At 39.2% G+C, this 23,668-nt stretch overlaps 1 protein-coding gene across 1 annotated transcript in view; it reads right to left on the bottom strand.

Moving 5' to 3' along the window:
* DPY19L2 (dpy-19 like 2) overlaps positions 1-23,446 on the bottom strand; it is a 104,539-nt gene extending 81,093 nt beyond the window's left edge. Inside the window, 5 exon segments of the mRNA XM_036897494.2 lie at positions 8,954-9,091; positions 11,377-11,464; positions 18,850-18,874; positions 22,884-23,012; positions 23,015-23,446. Of these exon segments, the coding sequence (XP_036753389.2) occupies positions 8,954-9,091; positions 11,377-11,464; positions 18,850-18,874; positions 22,884-23,012; positions 23,015-23,261 (627 nt within the window). The 5' untranslated portion in view covers positions 23,262-23,446.
* Positions 23,447-23,668: the final 222 nt, after the last annotated feature.

Raw genomic sequence — 23,668 nt, forward strand, 5'->3', positions numbered from 1 at the left:
GATCTGTGGTTTATTATCTGTCACTAATTTTGGAAAACTGAATTGTTTCTTATTGTTGAACTTTCAGAGTTCCTTATCTATTCTGGATTCAAGTCTTTTATCAGATAAATGACTTGCAAGTATTTTCTCCTGGTGTATTGCTTCTCTTTTCATTTCCTTAATGATGAGTTTTGAAGAGGGAAAGTTTTGAATTTGAATTTGTCAGAGGCCTAAAGCATACTATGAGAGAGACAACAGCGTAGTGGTTGATAAAGGCACTTACTAGTAGCAGGGATCCAGGGGTCAAACTACTGGGTCTGAATCATGGCTCTGCCACTTTTTAGATTTCTAAGTTACTCAATTTTCCTATGCCTCATATTTGTTATTTCTAAAGTGGGAAAGGTATTAGTATTTATCTCATAGGCTGCTGTGATAATTTAGGTAACACATGCAAAGTACAGAATTGGAAACAAAGTAAGTGCTCAAATGCTCTTATTACTGTTACATGAGCTAGATTCGTCAAGGAATTATAGATGTAAGAGTCATGGAGCCTTCTGTAATTCTAAGGCATAAAGAGTGCTCAGTTTCACAGCTCTTCATGTATAATTTTCCCCCCAGTTGATTAAGGATGCATTCATCACTTCCTTACTCAATTCTTCCCAAGTTCACTTTATTATCAATATTGGTTTCTTGAGAAACTATGAAGAAGATTAACATAAATGGGGCACATCACGTACATAGAATTCCCTTATACAAATTCTTTTACATAAAGTTTAAAAGGTAATCCCTTTGTGTGAACAAATTACAAACCAGTTTCCTTTATTATCTGGATGAATAACAAAAACACATCGCTTCCTCTGTACCAACATATCTCCCAAGTCAGGGCATAGGGCTTGTCAATGAAACTGCCTGGCTTTCTGTTCCTATTTGCTCTTTGGTCTGTGGCTCTTATGCAGGGTACAACCTACCCAATGAGTATGACAGCTCTGATCCTATATGCTCACTGACCCAGAGCACATTCCCAGCCTTTACTACGATAGTGAAGCTTCAAGGTAGAAAATAAATAGCATTCATACATTTGGGCCTCAAGAGGGTACTATGGAGTCATTCTTTCTTTGCAATCAAACCAGTGGGACGTAATACCTAGTTTTCAAGATGGTCATTAAGATTAAATAACAGATACAAAATTTATCAGATAGATGGGTGACTAGATTCCTACCCCTGTCCCATGCTCAAGTAGACCATAACTGGTTATGTAGAATCAAAGAAGACAGGCAGGTCCAGCCTTATCTGCTGGTGGGATCAACTTGTGATTTCAAGTTCTCCAGGAGAGCTACAATGCTACAATCCTCTACTCATTGACTGACAACGAAAGGCTGATGATTTCGATCATTTGCACTACAGTTTGAATGAATACCCCTAAAATATTTCAGCCTAACTATATCAATAATCATAAATTGTCCAAACATTACAATTAAAATGGAGAGGCTATCAGCCTAGATAAAAAAGCGATAACCAACTATATGCTATTTATAAGAAATATACTTTTAATAAAAAGATAATGATGGAATAAAAGGATTGAAAACATCTACTATGCAAACAATAGTCATAAGAAAGTCAGAGTGGCTATATTAAAACCAGATAACTTTAAGACAAGGAATATTACCAGGGACAAAAGGGACCAGATCATAATAATACAATGACCAATCCATCAAGAAGAAATACAATCCTCTATGTGCACACATCAATAACAAGGCTTCATAATACAAGAAGAAAAACTGGCAAAGACAAAAAGAGAAACATATAAATACAATTATAAATAGAAATTTCAAGATTCTTCTTTCATTAATTGATATATTAGTAAATCACGACAAATATTTAAACAATTCTATCAACTAACTTGACCTGATATCTCCAAAATGCTCTATCACGTACAGCAGAATGCATTTTTTTCAGATTCACATAGAGTATTCACCAAGATAGATCATAAAGGGGGTCATAAAACAAACCTGAGTAAGTTTAAAAGAACTGAAATTTTAAAAAACATGTTCTTTGGCAACATTAAATTTAAATTAGGAGGAGCCAAGATGGCGGCATGAGTAGAGCAGCGGAAATCTCCTCCCAAAACCATGTATATTTTCGAAAATACAACAAATACAACTATTCCTAAAAGACAGACCAGAAAACACAGGACAACAGCCAGACTACATCTACACCTGCGAGAACCTAGCACCTCGCAAAGGGGGTCAGATACAAGCCGCGGCCTGGGGCGCACTCCTTACCCCAGCTCCCAGCGGGAGGAGAGGAGGTGGAGCGGGGAGGGAGAGGGAGCCCAGGACTGGTAAACACCCAGCCCAAGCCATCCGCACTGGGAGCGCAGACACACACTGCATGGGGTGCAGGACACTAGGGAAATGGAACAGTAAAATCTGTGAGCGGGTCCCCACAGCCGGCACCCCTGGGACAAAAGAAAAGTGAGTGCCCTTTGAAAGTCTTAAAGGTACAAACACCCCACAGCTGGATGGAAGAGCCCCTGCACACTCAGCCCACAAGCTGGGAATCCCGGGTAATTCTGGGCACCCTAACCCCCTGGGTGGCAGTGCAGCTCTGAGGACCCTCACAGCGATACACAGCCTCCACCCACCCATTTCCCCTCTGGCACGGCTCCACCATAGCAGAGCAGCAGCCTAAGGCCGGCCACACCCACAGCAACAGGACAGAGCTTCTTTCACAGAGGCTGGGCAAGAATCAGAGACCCAGTCTGCACGCAGCTGCCCAGCATGAGCCACTAGGGGTCGCTGTTTTCCCAGGAGAGAAAGGCCACAAGAAGGGACGTTCTCCCAGCCGACACACACGCCAGCTCCCCACAACTACCTCTATCGCCCTGAAAAGGCAGAAGAATTTGATCCAGACCAAAATCACAGAGACAACCTCTGATAAAGAGCTTGGAGGGATAGGCCTAACCAATCTACCTGAAAAAGAATTCAAAATAAAGGTCACAATCATGCTGATGGAGCTGCAGAGAAAAATACAAGACCTAATGGACAAAGTAGGGAGGGAGACTACAGAAATAAAACAATCTCTGGAAGGATTTAAAAGCATAATGGATGAGATGCAAGAGGCCACTGATGGAACAGAAACCAGAGAACAGGAATGCATAGAAGCTGATGCAGAGAGAGATAAAAGGATCTCCAGGAATGAAACAATACTAAGAGAACTGTGTGACCAATCCAAAAGGAACAATATCTGCATTAGAGGGGTACCAGAAGAAGAAGATAAAAAGGGGTAGAAAGTGTATTTGAAGAAATAATTGCTGAAAACTTCCCCAAACTGGAGGAGGAAATAATTGCTCAGACCACGGAAGTACACAGAACTCCCAACACAAGGGACCCAAGGAGGACAACACCAAGACACACAATAAATAAAATGGCAAAGATCAAGGACAAGGACAGAGTTTTAAAGGCAGCTAGATAGAGGAAAAAGGTCACCTACAAAGGAAAACCCATCAGGCTTTCATCAGACTTCCCAACAGAAACCTTCAGGCCAGAAGAGAATGGCATGATATATTTAATGCAATGAAACAGAAGGGCCTTGAACCAAGAATACTATATCCAGCACAATTATCATTTAAATATGAAGGAGGGATTAAACAATTCCCAGACAAGCAAAACTTGAGGGAATTTGCCTCCCACAAACCACCTCTACAGGGTATTTCAGAGGGACTGCTCTAGATGGGAGTACTCCTAAGACCCAACAGACGTCACCAGAGAAAATAAAATCACAGCAAAGAAAGCAGACCAACCAAACACTAACTAAAGGCAAAAAATAAAACCAACTACCCACAAAAGCAGTTAAAGAAAAGACAAAAGAGCACAGAATAAAACACCCAACATATAAAGAATGGAGGAGGGGGAATAAGAAGGGCGAGAAATAAAGAATCACCATACAGTGTACTTAATAGTTCAATAAGCGAGTTAAATTAGACAGTAAGATACTAAAGAAGCTAACCATGAAACTTCGGTAACCACAAATCTAAAGCCTGCAATGACAATAAGTACATATCTTTCAATAATCACCCTAAATGTAAATAGACTGAATGCACCAATCAAAAGACACAGAGTAATAGAATGGATAAAAAAGCAAGACCAATCTATATGCTGCTTACAAGAGACTCACCTCAAACCCAAAGACATGCACAGACTAAAAGTCAAGGGATGGAAAAAGATATATCATGCAAACAACAGAGAGAAAAAAGCAGGTGTTGCAGTACTTGTATCAGACAAAATAGACTTCAAAACAAAGAAAGTAACAAGAGATAAAGAAGGACATTACATAATGTAAAGGGCTCAGTCCAACAAGAGGATATAACCATTATAAATATATATGCACGCAATACAGGAGCACCAGCATATGTGAAACAAATACTAACAGAACTAAAGGAGGAAATAGAATGCAATGCATTCATTTTGGGAGACTTCAACACACCACTCACTCCAAAGGATAGATCCACCAGACAGAAAATAAGTAAGGACACAGAGGCACTGAACAACACACTAGAACAGATGGACCTAACAGACACCTATAGAACTCTACATCCAAAAGCAACAGGATACACATTCTTCTCAAGTGCACATGGAACATTCTCCAGAATAGACCACATACTAGGCCACAAAAAGAGCCTAAGTAAATTCCAAAAGATTGAAATCCTACCAACCAACTTTTCAGACCACAAAGGTATAAAACTAGAAGTAAATTGTACAAGGAAAGGAAAAAGGCCCACAAACACATGGAGGCTTAACAACATGCTCCTAAATAATCAATTGATCAATGACCAAATCAAAATAGAGATCAAGCAATATATGGAAACAAATGACAACAACAACACAAAGCCCCAACTTCTGTGGGATGCAGTGAAAGCAGTCTTAAGAGGAAAGTATATAGCAATCCAGGCATATTTAAAGAAGGAAGAACAATCCCAAAAGAATAGTCTAACGTAACAATTATGGAAATTGGAAAAAGAAGAACAAATAAGGCCTAAAGGCAGTAGAAGGAGGGACATAATAAAGATCAGAGAAGAAATAAATGAAATTGAGAAGAATAAAACAATAGCAAAAATCAATGAAACCAAGAGCTGGTTCTTCGAGAAAATAAACAAAATAGATAAGCCTCCAGCCAGACTTATTAAGAGAAAATGAGAATCAACACACATCAACAGAATCAGAAACAAGAAAGGAAAAATCACAACGGATCCCACAGAAATACAATGAATTGTTAGAGAATACTATGAAAACCTATATGCTAATAATCTGGAAAACCTAGAAGAAATGGACAACTTCCTAGAAAAATACAACCTTCCAAGACAGACCCAGAAAGAAACAGAAAATCTAAACAGACCAATTACCAACAAAGAAATTGAAGCAGTAATCAAAATATTACCCAGGAACAAAACCCCTGGGCCAGAAGGATTTACCTTAGAATTTTATCAGACATACAGAGAAGACATAATACCTATTCTCCTTAAAGTTTTCCAAAAAATAGAAGAGGAGGGAATACGTTCTATTCTATAAAGCCAACATCACCCTAATACCAAAACAAGGCAAAGACCCCACCAAAAAAGAAAATTACAGACCAATATCCCTGATGAACGTAAATGCAAAGATGCTCAACAAAAATTAGCAAACAGAATTCAAAAATACATCAAAAGGACTATACATCATGACCAAGTGGGATTCATTCCAGAGATGCAAGGATGGTACAACATTTGAAAATCCATCAACATCATCCACCACATAAACAAAAAGAAGGACAAAACCACATGATCATCTCCATAGATGCTGAAGAAGCATTTGATAAAATTCAACATCCATTCACGATAAAAACTCTCAGCAAAAGGGTATAGAGGGCAAGTACCTCAACATAATAAAGGCCATATATGATAAACCCACAGCCAACATCATACTGAACAGCGAGAAGCTGAAAGCTTTTCCTCTGAGACTGGGAACAAGACAGGGATGCCCACTCTCCCCACTGTTATTCAACATAGTACTGGAGGTCCTAGCCATGGCAATTAGACAAAACAAAGAAATACAAGGAATCCAGATTGGTAAAGAAGAAGTTAAACTGTCACTATTTGCAGATGACATGATATTGTACATAAAAAACCCTAAAGACTCCACTCCAAAACTACTAGAACTGATACTGGAATACAGCAAAGTTGTAGGATATAAAATTAACACACAGAAATCTGTGGCTTTCCTATACACTAACAATGAACTAATAGAAAGAGAAATCAGGAAAATAATTCCATTCACAATTGCATCAAAAAGAATAAAATACCTAGGAATAAACCTAACCAAGGAAGTGAAAGACCTATACCCTGAAATCTATAAGACACTCTTAAGAGAAATTAAAGAGGACACTAACAAATGGAAACTCATTCCCTGCTCTTGGCTAGGAAGAATTAATGTCGTAAAAATGACCATCCTGCCCAAAGCAATATACAGATTTGACGCAATCCCTATCAAATTACCAACAGCTTATGGAAACACCAAAGACCCCGAATAGCCAAAGCAATCCTGAGAAGGAAGAATAAAGTGGGGGGGATCTCACTCCCCAACTTCAAGCTCTACTACAAAGCCACAGTAATCAAGACAATTTGGTATTGGCACAAGAACAGAGCCACAGACCAGGGCAACAGAATAGAGACTCCAAACATTAACCCAAACATATATGGTCAATTAATATACGATAAAGGAGCCATGGACATACAATGGGGAAATGACAGTCTCTTCAACAGATGGTGCTGGTTAAACTGGACAGCTACATGTAAGAGAATGAAACTGGATCACTGTCTACCCCATACACAAAAGTAAATTCAAATGAATCAAAGACCTGAATGTAAGTCATGAAACCATAAAACTCTTAGAAAAAAACATAGGCAAAAATCTCTTGGACATAAAAAGAGTGACTTCTTCATGAACATATCTCTCCGGGCAAGGGAAACAAAAGCAAAAATGAACAAGTGGGACTATATCAAGCTGAAAAGCTTCTGTACAGCAAAGGATACCATCAATAGAACAAAAAGGTATCCTACAGCATGGGAGAATATATTCATAAATGACAGATCCAATATAAGGTAGACATCCAAAATATATAAAGAGCTTACACACCTCAACAAACAAAAAGCAAATAATCCAATCAAAAAATGGGCAGAGGAGCTGAACAGATACTTCTCCAAAGAAGAAATTCAGATGGCCAACAGACATACGAAAAGATGCTCCACACTGGTCATCAGATAAATGCAAATTAAAACCACAATGACATATCACCTCACACCAGTAAGCATCGCCACCATCCAAAAGACAAACAACAACCAATGTTGGCGAGGTTGTGGAGAAAGGGGAACCCTCCTACACTGCTGGTGGGAATGTAAATTAGTTCAATTGTGGAAAGCAGTATGGAGGTTCTTCAAAAAGCTCAAAATAGAAATACCATTTGACCCAGGAATTCCACTTCTAGGAATTTACCCTAAGAATGCAGCAGCCCAGTTTGAAAAAGACAGATGCACCCCTATGTTTATCACAGCACTATTTACAATAGCCAAGAAATGGAGGCAACCTATGTGTCCATCAGTAGATGAATGGATAAAGAAGATGTGGTACATACACACAATGGAATATTATTCAGCCATAAGAAGAAAACAAATCCTACCATTTGCAACAACATGGATGGAGCTAGAGGGTATTATGCTCAGTGAAATTAGCTAGGCAGAGAAAGACAAGCACCAAATGAATTCAATCATATGTGGAGTATAAGAACAAAGAAAAATTGAAGGAACAAAATAGCAGCAGAATCACAGAACTCAAGAATGGACTAACAGTTACCAAAGGGAAAGGGACTGGGGAGGATGGGTGGGAAGGGAGGGATAAGGGCAGGAAAAAAGAAGGGGGCATTATGATTGGCATGTATAATGTGGGCATTATGATTGGCATGGGGAGGGCTGTACAACACAGAGAAGATAAGTAGTGATTCTACAGCATCTTACTATGCTGATGGACAGTGACTGTAATAGGGTTTGGGGGGGGACTTGGTGAAGGGGGCAGCCTAGTTAATATAATGTTCTGCATGTAATTGTAGATTAATGATAACAAAATAAAAAAAGAAAGAAAAAAATACACATTTTAGAACTGCTTGTAATTTAAAAACTGGAAACAATAAACATAAATGGGGAATAGAAAAAAACAAAAGGTTAGCATTTATTTATTATAGGTGTTTGATCATATATTTGCATATTTTCACTGTTTCTGTAATTTAAAACATTTCAAAATAATATTTTTAAAGAAGTCAAAATAATGTTTTTAAAGACTATAAAGTATGAAGGACTACAAAGCAATAATTTTTAATTAATCTGCATTCTGATAAACTAGAAAATAGTGCTACTATGACATGAAATTAGCATTTGTTTTGAGAGATCACAAATTGATTTCACCAGTTTTTTCTTCTTGTTTCTAGAATTTGCAGACTACATAAAATTTACATTTAGACTAAGCATTGGAAGATATTCATAAACTTCTGGCTATATGACTTGCATTATTAATGTAACTCCAAGGTCACTGATGTACTTACCACTTTCACCGTTCCTTCATGTGATCAGTATATATGCCCAATCCATTTGGTCTCCAAAGCCAAAAGACCATCCCCATTGAGAATCCTTCCTGGAGCCTTCCCATTTGGCTTGCGTACTATGCTAGTCATCACTTACATACTGAAATTCTATTCTTTGAGTTCATGTGAGCTTAGTTTCTGGGGTCTTTAAATTGACGAGAGGCACTTTTGATACTCTGTTCAACTATGAGGACACATACAATCAATAAACCTTAAAGATCCCCTCCTTTTTGTAACATCATTTTGTTTACTGTTTTTAATTTCATTAAAAAGAATCACTCTGCAAATAGTTGCCTCAAATATTACTCACCTCTGGATAAAGATGGAAGCGTTTCACTGTATTAATTACAAGGGGATATTCTGTGAGCCTGTCATGCATAATCATCCACAGTCCTTCCAAAAATGAAGGTGCTTCAATAATGGTCTTGAAATGGGAATAATAAAGTCCCTTTAAAAAAAGGCACAAATTGTTGGTGTAAGTAAAATTTGAAAATGTCTATTTTTATAATGCCTTTTACAACAATTTCTTCTGGAAAAAAAAGGAAATCATCAATTACAAGACTTCCTTATTTCTCCTTACTACTGCTTTCTTGGGTTCAAAAAAACAAACATTTGCAGCATACATTATCACCAAAGTATTCTTTCATATTTTTTGTAGGTTTGAAAAGGAGTTGGGAGGGATAGCCAAGTGTTAAGGAGTTTTTCTAGCCACACATTACAATATGTATACATTTTAAATTTTACCAAGTCTAATTTTACCCCCAAATTATGAGATGCCTAGAGGTTGAGATCTGATGAATTCGGGTGTAAAGAATTCATAGGAAATTAATTCTTTTCTTTACAGCTCTTAAGAAATAACACAATGATTGTAAGTATCACGACACAAAACTTAATACTTTCAACTTACTTTCCAGCTCCATCTAACAGCTCTGCACAAAGTGAAAGCTAACCAAATGTGAAATGACTATTGTTCGTGACACTAATGAAGTGTCCTGAAAAGGAGATTATCTTAATGAATTATTCCAGCATGTGAAAAGTAATGATTTATTAGGCTAGTAAAAGCACTGTTTAGTTATAATTCAAAGATTAACAAAAGCACATTGCTTCACATTACTTCCTTCATCAAATCCTGCTTTCCTTCCTAAAATATAAAAGCAAATAAAGGGAGACACTGTAACACACTCTCAACAAACATTAAAAATTATCTTCAACTCAACACTCATACATGCCTTATACAACTACTTTATTTTTGATATGTTAAGCAACACTACTGGCTACTAAATTGAAGATCTGTTTTAGCTGATGTCTGAAAGAGCATTTATTCATAGTTTTGATTGGTAAAATATGAGCATATATAAGAATTTTTCCTTTCTGCTTATGAGGGCGATGAGGCAATACTACAATGAAAGGATGTCTAATATGCATAAGTCTGTATTTAGATAAATAGAAATTATATAAATAAGTTTTTATTAATAACAACTTATTTTTTTGTGTGGGGTACTGTGCTAATGCTTCCTTCATTATCTCTTTTCATTTTCAGTAAAACCCTGTAAGACTGGCACTGTTTCTAGTTAACAGATGAGATTATTGAGAATCAGAGAGGTTAACTGACTAGCCGTCATACAATGAAGCACAGAACTGCTATCTGAATCCAGTGATCTGTCATTAGAGCTCAGACTTTACCATAACTACATTTTATTTAACAGTATTTCATCTTTTCTTAGGAAAAATAAACTATAAACTATTAAAAATACAAGTACCATACAAATGCTAAAGTATCCGATTCTTCAAAGCTTTAAGGGGGCTAGAAGAGTAAGATCTCAAAAGCAGTGGCTGAGGTACCTAGAATGGACAGATTGATGGAGACAAAAAATAAAACAGAGGTTAGGAGAGGCAAAGGGAGAGAAGAGTAGGGAATTAGTGTTTAATGGGTGCAGTTTCTGTCTGGGGTAATGAAAAATTCTGGATGAAAAGTCATGGCAATGGCTATACAACAATATGAGTGTAGTAAATGCCAAAGGATGGTACACTTTAGCTGAAATGGTAAACTTTGCTTTTTTAAATTTAAATGTTTGATTTTAATTTAGCCACAATTAAAAACAACCCAAAAAATCAGTGGCTACAGAGTCAGGAGAGCAATTTTCAGTTCTCCAACTAGCTGACCTGGAGGACAATCCTGGTCTCAACTGTAAAATGCTGCATGGATTGATTCTGGCAATCATTACCCATTTAATCCTCATAATAATTATGTGAAATATGTATGGCAGATGGCATTATCTCCATTTTATATATTAGATATCAAAAGAACATAAAAATTATTAAAGAAACCATATCAAAAATTGTCTCTTAGAAAGAGATTACTTTGAAATCTAGAGAGCTTAGGAAAAAAAGAGCCAGGTAAAACTTGAGGTCTCCCCACACTAGCCAAAGAGCAATTTCTGACAATTTGATGCCCCTATATCACTTCTTAAATGTTGTCTTTGCTCTCCTTCTTTCTCAGCTATATAATTAATCTTTATTATCTTAGAAAGGAGACTACATCAGGAAAGGAAAAGAGATAACAAGATAAGTAGAAGAAAAAGAATACTTAAACATTTTCTACTTAAATAATGAAACTAGGTTATAGCTTGAGAAACAGTGCAGCCCACCAAAATTCCTTTCAGTTCCTAACAAATTTCCACGTTATACTCTTATTGTTCTTAAACTACAAATTAATTGAAAGAAGAACCTAACCATTTCAGAGCGAAACGTCATCTCCCGTTCCAAAGATGAGAGGTGAGAAAAATGACGATCTTTTTCACAAAGTGTAATTAAATGTTTCCTAGAAAAAAAATGGAAGTACCATACTGTAAGAATAAGAACATATTTCAAATCCAGTGCTAAAATAACTAAGTTATAAAGTACAAAAACCAAAAAAGGACAAAAAATAAATGTAACAAATATTGAGATAATTTTATAATTGTTTAGCAATATATTTTTAGGCACATATAAACAGCTGAAATTCCTTAATTCAACAGCTATACCATCCTTAATTTGCATAGTAGATACTTTCCAATGAAGTAGAAAATAGAACAAAATTCTATATGTCAACTCCATCTTCAACTCACCTTCATTTACATAAAGGACATATGCCAGGGTATCAGTAGCTGTAGGAAATGTTCCTTACTATTACAGCCCTAGTTCTAACATCAAAATCTCCCTGCACGGGGGTGAAGCCAAGATGGCAGCGTGAATACTTCAGTAGAAATCTCCTCCCCAAAACATATATATTTATAAAAATACAATAAATACAACTATTCCTAAAAGAGACACCAGTGGACACAGTACAACAGCCAGGATACATATACATCTGAGAAAACTCAACATCACACGAAGTGGTAAGATACGAGCCGCAGCGAGGCGGGACCTGAATGCTCCCCCACCCCAGAAACTGGTGGGAAGAAAGGAGTTGGAACAGGGAGGGAGTGAAAGCCCAGGACTGCTAAACAACCAGCTCTAGAAATCCACACCTGGAGCGTAGACACAAGGTGCATGGGGTGCTGGATATTAGAGAAATGGAAAAGCAAAACCTGTGGGCAGGTCCCTGCAACAGATGCCCTGGAGACAAAAGAAAAGCGTGTGCTTTTTGCAAATCTTAAACAGACAGGGACCCCACAGCTGGACGAAGTCGTCCCGACACACTTAGCCAGCAGCTGGGAATCCCGGGGAACTTTAGGTGCCCTAACCCCCTGGGCAGCAGGGCAGCTCTGAAGCCCCTCACAGCACTAAGCAGCCTGCCAGTCGTTCCCCCAACTGGTGTGGACCCCGACACACTGGCCCAGTACTGGGATAGTGGCACCGTGTGCCAGGGGCGGCAGCACCAGAGGGGACCAGGAGCGGCCCGCATGTGCAGGCGGTGCCAGAGAGGCCCGGGAGAGGTCCACACAAGCCCGCGGCGGCAGTGACTGAGTGGCCTGCACGTGCCAGCAGTGGCAGCACCAGAGGGGCACAGGAGAGGCCTGCGTGCACCTGCAGCAGTGCCAGAGGGAGCAGCCACGCTCCCAGCAGCCAAATGGAATGCCAGCCTGATGCACAGCCACCCGGACAGACACAAAGGCAGCTGCCAGCACACAGCTGCCTGGCAGGGGTGCTGCTATCACAGACGAGGGCACCTGGCATGCCTGCCACTGCCCTCAGGGCTCTGCGCTGCTCTGACGGAGACCCCGCCCACAACATCTAAGGGGATTAACCCAGTGGCTGCTCCAGGAGTGCGGGTAACGGACACAGGCAGCAGAGAAGGGCGAGGCATCCAGCAAGCAGGAAAGGACTTTCTTCTCCCAGCTGACACACCCGCAACCTGCCTATAGCCACTGCTATCACCATGAAAAGGCAGAAAAATATAGTCCAGCCCAAAATAGTTCAGACAACCCATGAGAGATAATCTGCAGAGACAGACCTAACCAGTCTCCCTGAAAAAGAATTCAAAATAAAAATCATAAACATGCTGATGGATCTGCAGAAAAATATGCAAGAGCTAAAGGAGCAAGTACAGAGGGAGACTACAGAAATAAAACAATCTCTGGAAGGACTTAAAAGCAGAACGGATGGGATGAAAGAGGTCATTAATGGACTAGAAACCAGAGAACAGGAATGCAGAGAAGCTGATGCAGAGAGAGATAAAAGGATCTCCAGAAATGAAACAATATTAAGAGAATTTTGTGACCAATCCAAAAGGAACAATATTTGCATTATAGGGGAACCAGAAGAAGAGAGAGAAAAAGGGATAGAAAGTGTCTTTGAAGAAATAATTGCCGAGAACTTCCCCAAACTGGGGGAGGAAATAGTTGCTCAGACCATGGAAGCACACAGAACTCCCAACAGAAGGGACCCAAAGAGGACAACACCAAGACACATAATAATTAAAATGACAAAGATCAAGGACAAGGACAGAGTATTAAAGGCAGCCAGAGAGAGAAAAAAGGTCACCTACAAAGGAAAACCCATCAGGCTATCATCAGACTTCTCAAAAGAAACCTTACAGGCCAGAAGAGAATGGCATGATATATTTAATGCAATGAAACAGAAGGGCCTTGAACCAAGGATACTGTATCCAGCACGATTATTATTTAAATATGAATGAGGGATTAAACAATTCCAAGACAAGCAAAAGTTGAGGGAATTTGCCTCCCACAAACCACCTCTACAGGGTATTTTAGAGGGACTGCTCTAGATGGGAGCACTCCTAAAAAGAGCACAGAACAAAACACCCAACATATGAAGAATGGAGGAGGAGGAATAAGAAGGGAGAGAAATAAAGAATCATCACACTGTGTTTATAATAGCTCAATAAGCAAGTTAAGTTAAACAGTAAGGTAGTAGAGAAGCTAACCTTGAACCTTTGGTAACCACAAACTTAAAGCCTGCAATGGCAATAAGTACATATCTTTCAATAATCACCCTAAATGTAAATGGACTGAATGCACCAATCAAAAGACACAGAGTAATAGAATGGATAAAAAAGCAAGACCAATCTATATGCTGCTTACAAGAGACTCACCTCAAACGCAAAGACATGTACAGATTAAAAGTAAAGGGATGGAAAAGGATATTTAATGCAAACAACAGAGAGAAAAAATCAGGTGTTGCAGTACTTGTATCAGACAAAATAGACTTCAAAACAAAGAAAGTAACAAGAGATAAAGAAGGACATAACATAATGATAAAGGGCTCAGTCCAACAAGAGGATATAACCATTATAAACATATATGCACGCAATACAGGAGCACCAGCATATGTGAAACAAATACTAACAGAATTAAAGGAGGAAATAGAATGCAATGCATTCATTTTGGGAGACTTCAACACACCACTCACTCCAAAGGATAGATCCACCAGACAGAAAATAAGTAAGGACACAGAGGCACTGAACAACACACTAGAACAGATAGACCTAACAGACACCTATAGAACTCTACATCCAAAAGCAACAGGATACACATTTTTCTCAGGTGCACATTGGACATTATTGAGAATAGACCACATACTAGGCCACAAAAAGAGCCTCAGTAAATTCCAAAAGATTGAAATCCTACCAACCAACTTTTCAGACCACCAAAGTATAAAACTAGAAATAAATTGCACAAAGAAATCAAAAAGGCTCACAAACACATGGAGGATTCACAACATGCTCCTAAATAATCATTGGATCAACGACCAAATTAAAATGGAGATCCAGCAATATATGGAAACAAATGACAACAACAACACAAAGCCCCAACTTCTGTGGGATGGAGCGAAAGCAGTCTTAAGAGGTAAGTATATAGCAGTCCAGGCATATTTAAAGAAGGAAAAACAATCTCAAATGAATAGTCTAATGTCATAATTATCGAAATTGGAAAAAGAAGAACAAATGAGGCCTAAGGTCAGCAGAAGGAGGGACATAATAAAGATCAGAGAAGAAATAAATGAAATTGAGAAGAATAAAACAATAGGAAAAAATCAATGAAACCAAGAGCAGGTTCTTCAAGAAAATAAACAAAATAGACAAGCCTCTAGCCAGACTTATTAAGAGAAAAAGAGAATCAACACACATCAACAGAATCAGAAACAAGAAAGGAAACATCACGACGGACCCCACAGAAATACAAAGAATTATTAGAGACTACTATGAAAACCTATATGCTAACAAGCTGGAAAACCTAGGAGAAATGGACAACTTCCTAGAAAAATACAACCTTCCAAGACTGACCCAGCAAGAAACAGAAAATCTAAACAGACCAATTACCAGCAACGAAATTGAAGCGGTAATCAAAAAACTACCAAAGAATAAAACCCCCGGGCCAGATGGATTTACCTCAGAATTTTATCAGACATACAGAGAAGACATAATACTCATTCTCCTTAAAGTTTTCCAAAAAATAGAAGAGGAGGGAGTACTCCCAAACCAATTCTATGAAGCCAACATCACCCTAATACCAAAACCAGGCAAAGACCCCACACAAAAAAAAGAAAACTACAGGCCAATATCCCTGATGAACGTAGATGCAAAAATACTCAACAAAATATTAGCAAACCGGATTCAAAAATACATCAAAAGGATCATACACCATGACCAAGTGGGATTCATCCCAGGGATGCAAGGATGGTACAACATTCGAAAATCCATCAACATCATTCACCACATCAACAAAAAAGAAGGACAAAAACCACATGATCATCATCTCCATAGATGCTGAAAAAGCATTTGACAAAATTCAGCATCCATTCATGATAAAAACTCTCAACAAAATGGGCATAGAGGGAAAGTACCTCAACATAATAAAGGCCATATATGATAAACCCATAGCTAACATCATACTGAACAGTGAGAGGCTGAAAGCTTTTCCTCTGACATTGGGAACAAGACAGGGATGCCCACTCTCCCCACTGTTATTCAACATAGTACCAGAGGTCCTAGCCATGGCAATTAGACAAAACAAAGAAATACAAGGAATCCAGATTGGTGAGGAAGAAGTCAAACTGTCACTATTTGCAGATGACACGATATTGTACATAAAAAACCCTAAAGACTCCACTCCAAAATTACTAGAACTAATATTGGAATTCAGCAAAGTTGCAGGATACAAAATTAACACACAGAAATCTGTGATTTTCCTATACACTAACAATGAACTAATAGAAAGAGAAATCAGGAAAACAATTCCATTCATAATAGCATCAAAAAGAATAAAATACCTAGGAATAAACCTAACCAAGGAAGTGAAAGACTTATACCCTGAAAACTACAAGACACTCTTAATAGAAATTAAAGAGGTCACTAACAAATGGAAACTCATCCCATGCTCTTGGCTAGGAAGAATTAATATCGTCAAAATGGCCATCCTGCCCAAAGCAATATACAGATTCGATGCAATCCCTATCAAATTACCAACAGCATTCTTCAATGAACTGGAACAGATAGTTCAAAAATTCATATGGAAACACCAAAGACTCTGAATAGCCAAAGCAATCCTGAGAAGGAAGAATAAAGTGGGGGGGATCTCACTCCCCAACTTCAAGCTCTTCTACAAAGCCACAGTAATCAAGACAATTTGGTACTGACACAAGAACAGAGCCACAGATCAGTGCAACAGAATAGAGACTCCAAAAATTAACCCAAACATATATGGTCAATTAATATACGATAAAGGAGCCATGGACATACAACGGGGAAATGACAGTCTCTTCAACAGATGGTGCTGGTTAAACTGGACAGCTACATGTAAGAGAATGTAACTGGATCACTGTCTAACCCCATACACAAAAGTAAATTCGAAATGGATCAAAGACCTGAATGTAAGTCATGAAACCATAAAACTCTTAGAAAAAAACGTAGGAAAAAACATCTTGGACATAAACATGAGTGACTTCTTCATGAACATATCTCCCCGCACACGGGAAACAAAAGCAAAAATGAACAGGTGGGACTATATCAAGCTGAAAAGCTTCTGTACAGCAAAGGACACCATCAATAGAACTAAAAGGTATCCTACAGTATGGGAGAATATATTCATAAATGACAGATTCGATAAAGGGTTGACATCCAAAATATATAAAGAGCTCACACACCTCAACAAACAAACAAATAATCCAATTAAAAAATGGGCAGAGGAGCTGAATAGACAGTTCTCTAAAGAAGAAATTCAGATGGTCAACAGACACATGAAAAGATGCTCCACATCACTTGTCATCAGAGAAATGCAAATTAAAACCACAATGAGATATCACCTCACACCAGTAAGGATCGGCACCATCCAAAAGAAAACAACAACAAATGTTGGCAAGGTTGTGGAGAAAGGGGAACCCTCCTACACTGTTGGTGGGAATGTAAATTAGTTCAACCATTGTGGAAAGCAGTATGGAGGTTCCTCAAAAAGCTCAAAATAGAAATACCATTTGACCCAGGAATCCCACTTCTAGGAATTTACCCTAAGAATGCAGCAGCCCAGTTTGAAAAAGACAGATGCACCCCTATGTTTATCACAGCACTATTTACAATAGCCAAGAAATGGAAGCAACCTATGTGTCCATCAGTAGATGAATGGATAAAGAAGATGTGGTACATATACACAATGGAATATTATTCAGCCATAAGAAGAAAACAAATCCTACCATTTGCAACAACATGGATGGAGCTAGAGGGTATTATGCTCAGTGAAATAAGCCAGGTGGAGAGAGAGAAGTACCAAATGATTTCACTCATATGTGGAGTATAAGAGCAAAGAAAAACTGAAGGAACAAAACAGCAGCAGAATCACAGAACCCAGAAATGGACTAACAGTTACCAAAGGGAAAGGAACTGGGGAGGATGGGTGGGAAGGGAGGGATAAGGGCAGGAGAAAGATAGGTAGCATTACAATTAGCATGTATAATGTGGGGGGGGTACGGGGCAGGCTCTACAACACAGAGAAGACAAGTAGAATTTTACAGCATCTTACTATGCTGATGGACAGTGACTGTGAAGGGGTATGTGGGGGGCACTTGGTGAAGGCGGGAGCCTAGTAAACGTAATGTTCTTCATGTAACTGTAGATTAATGATACCAAAAAAAAAAAATCTCCCTGCAGACTAAACAGCCAGAACAGCACTGTCCCAACAGGAAGTGAGGCAGATCCTGTTCTTCCCAAGAGTAGAAATCCCTGAGCCCAGGTAGAAATGAAAATACATCAGAGGAAAAGTATTATTGCTTTACATATGATTTTCACAAATAGATCACTTGTGTAAAATCAGGTGCAAATGTGTGCACACTGGAAGGTTCATTATATTCTGCATTACCACTGCAGCCGTTATATTCTTCTCTATCTGATTTCCAATTGACAGGTGTTATTAAAACTTGATCTCCAAGTTTATGTCACAAACAACACACAATTATAACATAAGGGAACATTGAAGGTGAAATAAATATGCAAAGCACACTAGAAAAGCTAGATATTTAAGAAATATAGTTTTAAGAATTTAAGAATCCTTTGATAAAAATGTTTTAATTCATTGGTTACTATTCCCTTAATGTAACTATTTTATATGTGCTGCTTCAAATATAAGGGTTTTTTAAGTAGTCACATATTATATGTAAACTGTACACGTACAGATATTCTATTCACGTAGCAAGCTATTATTCTAGTTGTTTGCAAACAGCAATGGCAATTTCTAATCCACATTTTTTAAAATTTCAAACTGAAGCTAATCTTACCAGTGCAAAATTCCCCAAAAGGCAGCTGGAAAAAAGAAAAAAAAAGAAAATGTCATTAAGAGTTGCTTTATGATGATATTCCTTTAAAGCAATTATTTCAAGTGCATTTCCTTCTATGTCTAGAGAGAGAGCACATACAAGCAGAATAGCTACCTAATTCTGTCTATATAGCAGAAGGAAAATTCCAAAAGGACATACAACAAATTGTGTATAGTAGGTACTGTTGTAGAGGGGATTTGAGGAGCAAAGGGAGCGACATGGAAGACTCTATGTCTCATTTATGCCATTTACAGAAGAGTGAAGAAATTGTCAGTGACTTAGACCTTTTTTATGATTTTCAGTATTATTCACTCTTAACTTTCCTATTCTCTTTTATAAAGTATTTTTAAAAGAAGCACATATATACACTATTTTCAGTTCCATCCTCTCAGAAGTGACTGTAGGCAACAGGAGCCACTTTAGACCATTGCCCTCATGCTCATCAGAAGGTGGTTCAATGTAGGAAGTTACTTCCTCAGCAGCACATCTGAATATCCCTGTGGGTAATTCAAACCTTTATAGAGCTGTGAGAGCTCCAACACTACTAGCCTGGGAGACTCATCTGGAGCGCCAGGGTTGCCCTGTGAATGAGGCTTTATGGGGGCTGCCAGACATGTGAAACAGCGCCACTGCTGTGGGTCTGGAGCTCTTTGAGAAGCTCCAAACACTTCCTGTCCCTTTTGGTGGCTGGGACACTGCTTGTTTTCAAGGGCATCATGTAGCTGGGGAGAGGGAATGTGAGGAGGCCAAGTGAAAATGCAACAACCATGCTGTTCTTACAGCTTCAGTACTATAGTTTTTCTTCAATAAATGCTCTTTAAGTTGTTAACCTTTGGTGAATTTCCAAAGTTTTAGAAAACTCATCATTTTCCAAGGATTTTTGCTACTGTCAACGGTGTGAATTTACTAGCTATTCCTAATGTCCTGCCTCCCTTCCCACATTTTATAATGTTATTTCTCATGGTTGTCCCAAATATACTTGGCAAGTCAATTTACAACCCACCAAAATCAACCTCCTGAAAATTCATAAACTTAACCTGGCTATCAAATAAATGCAAATTAATCCATAAAAAATTAATTTGAAAAAAACTGCAATGTTGAAAACTCCCAATCATGCTTCCCCAGCTTTTTTTCCTATATTCCTAACATCCTGGGCTCATTCCTACCACTCTTCAATACCTCTCAGATTTACTAGTTTTATACCATGATCAGCAAACTATGGGTAGTGGTCTGTTTTTTTGTACAGTCCACAAGCTAAACATGATTTTACTTTTTTAAAAGGAAAGTGAGGAAGAACAGACAAGGGAGACAGTACATGGCCTATGAAGCTTAAAATATTTACTACCTGGCTCTTTTAAAAAAGGGATATATTTGCTACACATGTTAATTCTATCTAATATATCATATACTCTGAACTACTGTGAAATTAAACCTATTCTTTCTATCTCTTCTTGACACTGATACCCCTCTGATAAGGCCTCATTAACTTTCTGAGGTACAGAGACTGCCCTATTCAACTATATTTGTATCCTCTTTCTTATTCTCCAATTACATACACTAGCAAAAGCTCTTAACAATGATACTTAAGGAAAAGGAAAAGATCAAATAGCCTACTAAATCCATCTACTTTTCCAAAAATCCTCAGAATATTCTTGTGTTTCTCACTTGTGTTCCTCTCACCCCACATTCCACACTTGATAAAATGATTAAGGTGTAATTATGCCAATATTCTAAAATGCATGAAGTGTTTATCACAGTTCCTTCCAACGTTGCAATAATGTCTCCTGGGCCCCTATATTCTGTGTCCATCAATCTCACCTCTTAAAGTGATCCAGCCTTATACTTTACTGAAACAAAGATTATCTGACATAAGCATTCCAACTTCTCTTATATCCACTTAACGTACTTAATGTTTCTCTACATAGCAATCCTTGCTTCTCAGAAGCAAGAACCCTATCATCTCAGAAGATGACTATCTCTACTGTCTTCCATCGTTAGCTGCTTAGATGTGTGCCTTTAATTTCACCCTTGGCAAATACATTCCAAGACTTTGTTCCATTGGCTATTCCCTCTCTTAGAATCACCATCTCATACTCTCTCCCTTGATCCTTCCCTTCAGTCTTCAATTCTCCTAGGCCTTAAAACACTTCCCTTCTTGTTCTCACAGCCTTTCACACTATGAAATGTTCTCCCCCCCACTTCTACCCCTAATCACTGGGAAGATTCTTGGCCAACTTCTTGCTTCTGAATTCCTGCAACTCTTAGTTATCAATATCCGTGGCCTCCTTCAATTCTTATGCTTTTCAGCCTTTCTGTAGCATTTGTCCAGATTCTTAGATTTCTTCCTGTTATTGTCCCTCACACCAACTCTCCCAGTTCTTCTACTTTTCTGACCACTCTGTTTTTATATGCTTATCTGCCTTTTCCTTTTCCTCTCATCTTTGAAACTAAGTATAAGGGGTTTCCCAACTCACTGTGCTTGGCCCTCTTTTCTTACATGGCAATCTCACTTAATCTCAATCTTAAAGCTTCAGCTCACTCCTACATGGGTATTCTCAAATCTATATTCCTTATTCTTGAACTTTCTCTCTCCCTCTGCCCCCTCTGCCCAGTGTTCTCCGTGCTTCCATTGACTGTTACTTCCATCCTCTCTTTTCCATTCCTGCTGTTACTTCCCTCCCCAAGACCACCACTGCCTGGATTCTGGTATTTCAATTATTTTTTCAGCTTCTTTTCTCAGTTCATCTCCAGTCCATTTTACACACTGCTGTCAAATTAATACCTCTGAAGCACACTTAGTCATGTCACCTTCTATTTAAAAATCATTCATTGCCAACATTGTGAATAGACTAAATGCCACAGAATTGTTCCCTTTAAAATGCTTAATTTTGTTATGTGCATTTCACCTCACTAAATGTTTCCTTTCTTAAAGTAAAAGAATCAGTCAGTGTCCTCCCAAAGAATTCAGTTCAAATGCCTTAAACCTAGTCTTGATCTAGACTCTCCGTGGCTGGTCCCAACAGAATTAGCTCACTCTTCCCAACTCTTAAAGCACATAATATATTCAACCATTATTTCATCCAATTCGAATTCTTTCAGTGTCTCAGCCATGGGTGCACAGGAGCTTGTTTGGGGCAGCAAACCCAGACGAAGTTGATTCTGGATGTGGGATATATCTATTGCCATAATTATACATAAGCTCTATGAAGTCTCATCTATTATCCCTTAAGTATTGTGAACACCCCAAATATGGAGGCCATTCTACTTTCAACATCAGCAGTCAATTTATGGTAGAAAAGAAATCACAACTTATGATAGGGAACATTTATCTGTGTTTCAACTTAAATCCGTAATCAGTCTGACCAAGAACTGGGCTCAAATTTATTTTATTGAAACAGCAAGATTTAAGTTACCTCTTAAGCTATAGAAAATAATGAATGTAAAGAAAAATCTTTCCTCTTGTAGAAAAAGAAAATTCCCCAAATTAGGGCATTGAAGCTCCACAGCAGGATGAAAGCAAATGAGTACCAACATGGAGCAATTAAATTGTGTAATTTGATCCTATTCCTATTTCCACTACTAAAGGTTTCAAGCAATTTTAAAAACCAGCACTTTTTAAAAATTTAAATCCAGAGGAACATAAGATCTGCTCCCCAAGAGCCAGCCTATCATTTTACAACCTGTAACAAATGGCTGCCCTGATTATAAAATGACATTTCATTGGTGCCAGGGGGGTTATCACTGTGCCTGAAAACCCTGGAAAATGTTTTAAAACAAGAACAAAGGGAGCTGGGAATTCTTGTCAGCGATTTTCCAGAGCTTGGACCTTGTCATTGCTGCTAGACTAACTTGTCAAAATGATCTTCAGAACTGACTCACCAAAACCACTTCAAACCCGAGGCTCATCTGGCCCGTGGGTCCAACCATAGACCCCAGGGGACCTGGCAGATGGGCATCCGGCCTTGGCAGGGACTCTCCCGGCCTATTCCGCTCACCTATGGCGAAGTAGGTCCTGCTCAAGAACTGATGTCTTAATAGATGCACCTTGTCGCGGAGGTGATACAGTAAACTGCTGACGAAGTGGAAGCGGCCGAGCAGGGTCCTCGTGACCACTTCAGTCGCACATTCTGCGCCTTCAGGTTTTGGGACCTCTGCGGAGGGCACTGCCGGGCGCCCCGGGGCAGGCTGCCCCTGCCTACGGGCGAAGTTTTCTTGGGCTTTTCCACCTTCCCCTGCGGCTTCTCCTCCGTCTCGGGCTCCCGGGCTCCGGTGGCCTTGCGCCGGCGCCCAGACTGCATGGAGCGGAGAGAGTGTAACGGCTCTGGAGTCGCCTCTTTTGGGCTTTTTCCTTTTTTTCCCGACCATTTTCTCATAGTCCCTGCGCGTACGGAGCCGAGTCTCTCCGGCGCTGGCCAGGCCCAGTTGGGCGAGGTCCTTAGAGGCCCGGCTCAGCTCACAGGCTCAACGACTGGTCCCCGCCGCCGTTGCGGGCCGCCGGGTCGTCAAGGAGACCGCGAAACCCGGAAGGGGGGCGTAAGGACGCGGCCCCCCGGCTCGCGCGCCGCCACCGCGCGCAGCCCACGTGCGCGTCCTCCCCGGGGCGCCGCCCCTAGCCTGTTCGCCGCGTCTGCAGCCAATGCTGAGGGCAGCCAAGCCCGAGCTCCCCGCGCTTGCGTTCCTTTCTTGCAGTTCAGTTTTGTTCTTTTTACCAAAAGTTTGCATGTCTGGAGGATGTTAAAGCAGAAGCTCTTAGCTGAAGAAAATAACCAACGGAAGTAAG

The sequence above is a fragment of the Manis pentadactyla genome, chromosome 7 (assembly GCF_030020395.1).
Source record: "Manis pentadactyla isolate mManPen7 chromosome 7, mManPen7.hap1, whole genome shotgun sequence".
Classification (NCBI taxonomy): domain Eukaryota; kingdom Metazoa; phylum Chordata; class Mammalia; order Pholidota; family Manidae; genus Manis; species Manis pentadactyla.